Source organism: Monoraphidium neglectum (assembly GCF_000611645.1).
Source record: "Monoraphidium neglectum strain SAG 48.87 unplaced genomic scaffold scaffold01891, whole genome shotgun sequence".
NCBI classification, from domain to species: domain Eukaryota; kingdom Viridiplantae; phylum Chlorophyta; class Chlorophyceae; order Sphaeropleales; family Selenastraceae; genus Monoraphidium; species Monoraphidium neglectum.
This window is the reverse complement of record NW_014011737.1, coordinates 3,159-9,736: the sequence shown is the minus strand read 5'-3', so window position 1 is coordinate 9,736 and position 6,578 is coordinate 3,159. Positions and strand designations below refer to the sequence as shown.

General features: G+C 63.4%; 2 protein-coding genes across 2 annotated transcripts in view; both read right to left on the bottom strand.

Moving 5' to 3' along the window:
- Positions 1 to 1,104, bottom strand: part of MNEG_9310 (hypothetical protein) — a gene marked incomplete at both ends in the record, with an annotated part of 1,942 nt that extends 838 nt beyond the window's left edge. Inside the window, one exon of the mRNA XM_014042219.1 lies at positions 585 to 1,104. Coding sequence (XP_013897673.1) covers positions 585 to 1,104 — 520 coding nt within the window. The remainder of the gene's footprint in view (positions 1 to 584) is intronic.
- Positions 1,105 to 2,937: 1,833 nt separating this feature from the next.
- On the bottom strand, positions 2,938 to 3,450 carry MNEG_9309 (hypothetical protein; the record flags this gene model as incomplete). Its single annotated transcript, XM_014042218.1, has 1 exon — positions 2,938 to 3,450. The coding sequence occupies one exon, from the start codon at positions 3,448 to 3,450 to the stop codon at positions 2,938 to 2,940; it is 513 nt and encodes a 170-aa protein (XP_013897672.1).
- Positions 3,451 to 6,578: the final 3,128 nt, after the last annotated feature.

Genomic DNA, 6,578 nt, shown 5'->3' with positions numbered 1-6,578 from the left:
CCTGCGCCCGCGTCCGCGGCCGAGTCGACACTACCTCGGCGGGCGCGGCCGCGCCGGCGCCCTCCCCCGCCCGCTCCGCCGCCGCGCGCCTCGCGGCGCCGGCGCCGAGCCCGAGCAGCCGTCGGAAGTTTGCCTCCGTCGCCGCCATTGTGCCCATCCATGTGTGCACGTGCCGCCACACGGGGATCAGAAACGCGTTGTTTGCGGCCAGGGCAAACACGCTGTACTCAGGAAAGTCAGTTGCCATCCAAGTGCCGCCGACCAGGGTGCCTGCCAACGGCCCGAGCGGCGCCAGGGCACGCAAAGAGGAGTATTCAGGGTTCCGCACAACCGCAGTTGGATGAGCGGCGGTGGCTGGGTGCGTGGGAAGGGGCACGGTCTAGAGGAGGGCTGCGCTGGGCTGCTGCAGTGACGGCCTATGCAAAGGCGATTACAAGATGCGAGCTGGCCGCAAGCAGCCCCTTGCCATGGCAACCCCAGCGCAGCCCAGCTCAGCCCCGCGCACGCTGGGCGCGGCGCACGGGCGAAAGCGCACGGCCTGCGAGCTGGCGAGTGCGGCAGGGTCGAGCTCCCTCCCGGCTCACCTAGCGGGAACGCGCCGTGCGGGAATTGCGCAATGATGTAATCCTTGTAGGCGTCGAGGGGCTCGTCGAACACAAAGCTGAACCGGAAGTAGCGCCGCCACGCCAGGAACACATAAGCATCCAGCACGCGCCGCACCATCACCGGCCCCAGCGGCAGCAGGTACGTTGCCAGCACCAGCGCCGCGGCGCCGCGCGCCCACGCGCTCCAGACCGCGGCGAGGGCGATGAGGCCGATTATGTAAGGCACCGCGAGGTACACCCCCAGGGTGGCCCCCGCGAAGATCCTCGTGAACAGGGTGGGGCGGTAGCCGGGGTACATGCCATCGGAGTAGCAGACGCCGCGGCAGGCGCGCGTGTACTGGCTCGGGTGCTCGTAGGCCGCGGGCGCGGGGCGAGGCTCGGGCAGCAGCTGCCGCGCGGCTTCCCGCAGCAAGGAGGAGAGGGTCCATCCGCGGCGTGAAGCGGGGGCCGCGGCGCCGCCTTTGGGGCGGCGGATCTGAATTTCGGCCGACACAGCCATTGCCGGCGCAGCTGCGGGCGGTCCCTGGTGATGGCGGTGATGGTGGTGGTGCTGCTGCTCTTCCTAACGTGGCAGCTGACGCTGCTTCTACTGCTACCGCGGCTCCTGCTGCTGCTCCCGCTGCTGTCGCTGCCGCTCCTGCTGCTGCTGCTGCTGCCGCTCCTGCTGCTGCTGCTGCTCTCGGCACTGGGCTTAGCCGTGTCCTAGTTCGTTGTTGAACCGGGGGTTACGAGTATAGTGGGCCCGGGGTGGGCCGAAGGGCCCGCCGCTGGGGCCGCTCTCCACCACGGGGCCCTATACTCGTGTTTGGCAGGGCCGCCGGCCGTGCACCTGCTGCCGTGGTCGTCCGCTTGCGGTACAGTAGTGATTCACACGGCCGCGCCGCCGCGCTCAGCCTGACAACGCCGCGCTGCGAACCTGCCCCTGGGGAGGTGAGAGGAGCGAGTCCCGTTATTGCAGTAACCTCAAGGAGCAATCTGTATGTTGGGAGTTGGTGGACGCGCCTCCTCGAGCGCGCACACGCCCAGTCAACACCACCTGCTGATGCAGCGGCTGTAGGGAACCGCAGGGCAGCGCACAGGCAAGGCGGCAGCAATGCCACTTGCGCGCGCACGCGTGCAATCCTTGCTGCGCAGAAATATCGAGGTCATATAGCGCGACCTAGTATCACACCGATCAGAGGGCCGCTCACCCGTGTATGGGCCCCCCGCTCGCTCGGTTTTTGGCCGCACGGTTGTAGTTCACGCCCGCTGCACGAGGCTAACAAACTTCCAGTCAATTAAAAGGCTTCGAACATCAAGGCTTCCGTCTGATACGGCAACGTACAGGACTGCCTGCGTGGCTTCACCCCTTGCCCCACTCTCAACCTGCCAGCAGTGCTTTCAAACTCTATCCACCATACGCATCATGTCCACGACTGAACTGGTAGCCAAGGAATGGTGTGGACACCTGTCTTTTGTAACATCGCGACCTGCCATGCCCCCACTTTGTCAATGCACGGCGTCTTTGAGTCTTGGATGTTTTGGCGTGCTGCCTGTAGATCGTCAAACCATTGCAGCGGCAACCTCCACAGGCTTGCACCTTGAACACGTTCCCCTGACTTTGCTGCAATTGAACCCTTTTCAATGGCCAAGTGCGGTCACTGCCCCGCACCTGGTGTCTCCTCTAATTGGGTGTGCCTGAACATGGACCTGCAGGGCATGAAGCCCACAAAGCATGAAGCCCGTGAGGGGCCAGGGAGCCCGTAAGGCCACCTCCCATACAGGGGGGCTGGAACGTGCATGCCAGCGACTGCGCGACTGAGACACCCTCTGCACAGTAGATCCCTGCTGGATGACTGGCTGCACGCGTCGTTCTGGCGTAACCGGAACCATGCCCCTGGCAATAGTCTGCAGGTGCTGCCCTGGTTACTGCTGAAGAGCGCCCTCAGCAACCACGCGACAAAGGGACACCGCAGCAAAGCTGGTATGCATTGAACGGAGCCACACTCACGCGCTCGCGTGGCACCACAATGGCACGGGCAGAAGGGAGCAGGCTGGACATCATTCAGTCGCGCCAGTTGACTGGGACGCATGCCACGTCATTCAAGGCGCTGAGCGCGCCGTTGTAGCTCCACAATTGCAGCCTCTTTCCACACAACAGATTGGTCAGGCGCTGGTGGACGCTGCGGTGGTGGACGCTGCGGTCGTGGAGCGCACCACTCACCTGGTCAACGCTGCCGCCGAGCAAGCGCGCCGGGTCCGACAACGCAACCAGCGCGGAGTGGCCTGCCCCGCAACGCGGCGCAAGTGCTGCGCACAGGCGGCCCACCGCTCCTGGCGCCTACCTCGGCTGTCAGCCGCAGGGAGCAGAGCGGCGCGCCAGCAGCACCTGAAGCTCCTCGACTTCCCGACGCTGTTGCGCCCTGCTGCCGCCCTCGCTTGCCCGCCCAAAATCAATGACGAAGCACCTGGGGTTCCCGTCACTGCTTGCTGCGGCCTCCTCCTCGAGCAAGATGTTGTGCAGGCGCACGTCGCCGTGCAGGAAGCCGGGGCCGCCGGCGCGGTGGACGCGCGCCAGGGCCCTCACTGCAGCAGCTGCCACTGCTGGCGGGATGGCGGGCAGGCCCGACAGGGGGCTGCCTTGGATGCGGCGCACCGCCAGGTAGCGCACACCGGCCAGCGGGTACCAGCCTGTGCCCAGCAGCTCGGGCACCACCTCGCCCTGCTCCTGGCGCAGCAGAGAGTAGCTGCGCGCCTCACGGTCAAACGCCTTCAGCCCAGCGCTGTCGGGCCCCAGCAGCTTGATGACGGCAGAGATGCCGCCATACACCCCAGCCATGACGTCGCCAGCGCTGCCGCTGCACATCTTGTGCTGAAATTGGGGACCGGTGCTGACAGTACGCTGCCGGGGCTGCCGTTTCCAGCTGCTGCTGTTGCTGCTGCCGCCACGATTGCGCTTGTCCTTGGTGGTAGGTTGGGAACTGGTCAAGGGTTTGGCACCACAGCAGAGGGTACAGGATCATGTCACGACACATACGGGTAACCGCATGCGCCGGTGCTGTAGGGGCCACAGGCCACCACGGCCAAGTATCCCACACACCTGGTTCAGCGCAGATTTGAAGCGCCTGGGCAAGCTGAGGCCACATGCAGCAGTATGGCATACCCACGCACTGACACACATGAAACACAACCACACCTGACTGGCTGGTAGTCTGTGTCCGTGCACTCAGGCTCGTCATCCATGCCCTCCTCGTCAGCGCCGTTGCCGTCGTCACTGGGGCCGGTGTGCTGCTGCTGCTGGACGTACGCAGACACTGCAGTAGGGTCCACGTTCAGGGCCTGATGCTGCAGCCACGCAAGCGCTGCCAACACGCTGGGCCGGGTGTCGTCCGGCTTGTAGGCTGGGCTGACATACAGGTTGCCCCTGTGGGTGCTGTCTGCCGGGCAGCACACCAGCCAGGTGGCAAACCAGCAGCTGATGAACCCATAGCACATCCTCCACAGCTGCATGTAGCGGAACACCTCGGACAAGACGGCCCGCGCCGTCACGTCACGTGCAGGGGATGCTGGGTGTCCTGCCAGGCCACCACCAGGTCTGGGGGAGCTGTTGCGTCGCCGTGAAGGAGCAGCACGCCCGGCCGCCTCACCGCGCCGGCTACGATGCAGCGCTCCCGGTCCTGTCCCTCTTCGCCTGGCACCGTCAAAACAAAACTTGTCTTGTCGCGTGCCGCACCAGACTCAGGGCCCCAGCACTGCAGGCTGGTGTCTGCAGAGGGTGCCCTGCTCTGCCGGCCGGCTCGCGTGGCACCCACCTGCCCATCCTGTGCTGCAGCGGCCTGCGCCGCCTGTGCTGCGGCGGCCGGCGCCGCATGTGCTGCCGCCTGCGCTGCAGCGGAGGTGCGGCCTTGAGGCTGCGGCGCGAGCAGGACAACACAATCATGTGTGAGTGTATGGTGGATCAGGATGCCCTGACCGTGTGGATGCTGACAATCCCTGGTTTGCGAGCAAAGAGCCGTGCAGCGTGATCAGGCTGGCACTGCAGCTGGCTGCACGGCCTCGATCCGCAGCAGCAGCAGGCCTACACACCAAGGTGCGCACCTGGTTGATGCCCACTGGGAGCTCTGTCGCTGCAGCGCCGGTTGGGAAGAACGCCACAGCCTGTTGTATGATGCTGCTTTGTTCCAGCTGCCGCCAGCACGCCTGCTGGCTGCCTTGCACCTCCTGCGCCACCAGCTGCAACGGCAGCATCACACAAAACGAGAGCGCAGATGCTGCTTCCGCCTCTGAATGCACCTGCAAGATCTTGCTGAAAGACATGGGCAACCTGCAACGACCCACGGGGCAGCAGCATCCATTGGCTGTAGGCCTCAAAGAATGGGCAATCTCAATACCTTGAGTGCACACTGCTGTGCAGGCCTGCTAATTTGAAAATTATGTGAGCAGCCCAGCCTCATGGTTAGTGATCAAGCGTAAGCTGCTGAAAGCAAGGGGTCGCTGCTGCGAGGGATAGGTGGGCCCAAGCAAGCATACGAAAGCTCACCGGCGGCGGGTGCGGTCAGCGGCGTCCTGGTAGGCAGCCAGGGTGGAGTGCAGCGGCAGCGATTCTTGGTTGGTGGCTTCAGTGTGCTGCCAGGTGAACACTGCCGCCGGAGCTGGGCCACACTGCTCCCAGCTGCTTGATGTGCCGCCAATGGTCCTGCGTGTAGGGGCTTGTGGCAGGGGTGTAGCAAACGCTTCGTACAGCGTCCGCTTGCTGCCTGCGTAGAGCGGGCGGGGCAGCAGCATCACGCAGGCTGTCAGCAGGGGCATTGGCCAGACAAACTTGGCTGTGTCACAGGCTCAGGAGTTCCCATCCATATGCCAAGCGTGTTGGACACGTGTGACATCGCAAAATGCTGTGCATGCTTTTGAATATTTTGAGGTGGGAGGAGGGGGGAGGGCGGCAGCGCCTTGTGAGTGGTGTCGTCATGAGCTCTCCGGTCAAGAGGATGAGTCAAGTGGGGCGCAGCTTCAAAGCATGCAACGTGGTTCCAAATCCACTGCGGCACATGCCAACAGATGCACACTGGCAGAGCTGCAGACACGTGGGTACTCTCCGCCCCCAGCAACATCTGGAAGCCAATGCGGAGAATCCCTGGCAGCATCTCACCTGCTGCTGTGGACCATTTGCAGAGGCCCAGGCAAAAACAGAGGCCCAGGCAAAATCGTGAAGGGAACATGCGGTGAGAGTGCAGGGTGTAAGGACAGCCAGGAGGTGATGAAGCAAAGCATGTGTGAAAAGAACAAAAGGGGACGGGCAGGGATGCGGAGCAACATCATCATCATCATTACTACTCTGAGCCAGCAGCAGTATGCAGGTGGGTGTCAGCATGGAGAAACGAGATATATGAATGAGGGAGTGAGCACACAACACCGGTGATTGCAGCAATTTTGCCCGCACTGCGGAGTGGCGGCGTTGTCTGTGCTTACAAGGTGCAGCTGAATCTTCAACCGCAATTAGCGCTGATCATCATTCCCACCTTCCCCAACCAGCAACGTCTGCTGTGACCAACCCCATAAAGCCCGAGCCCCAGCCACTTAGCTGGAGGCCCCAGCTAGTTGTATGGATTGGACCATCACACGAAGCTCACCTGAGTCTGCTGCTCCCAGATGGCAGCGAGGGCAGGGTTGTGACGGTGCACAGTGACCAATGGCAGCACAGGCGCAGGAGGACAGAAAGTCAGCAGGTGACAGTGTACAGCATGTGGTGTGAACGAGGGGGCGGGAGGGGAGAGCAGCAGCAGCAGCAGCAGCAGCAGCAGCAGCATGCAACCAATGTGAGCATGAGCAATTAGGTGATGAGGATGCGGCGAGCGGTGGGCAGGTCATGCACACTGGCTGCAAGCTCTGCCCACAGAACGTAGGCATCCATTCGCACATGTTCCAAGCGCTCTAGCTAGCTGCGGTGCATGCCTGGTGCAGCAACCAGCAACAAGCCGCTCACAGGCGCCAGCA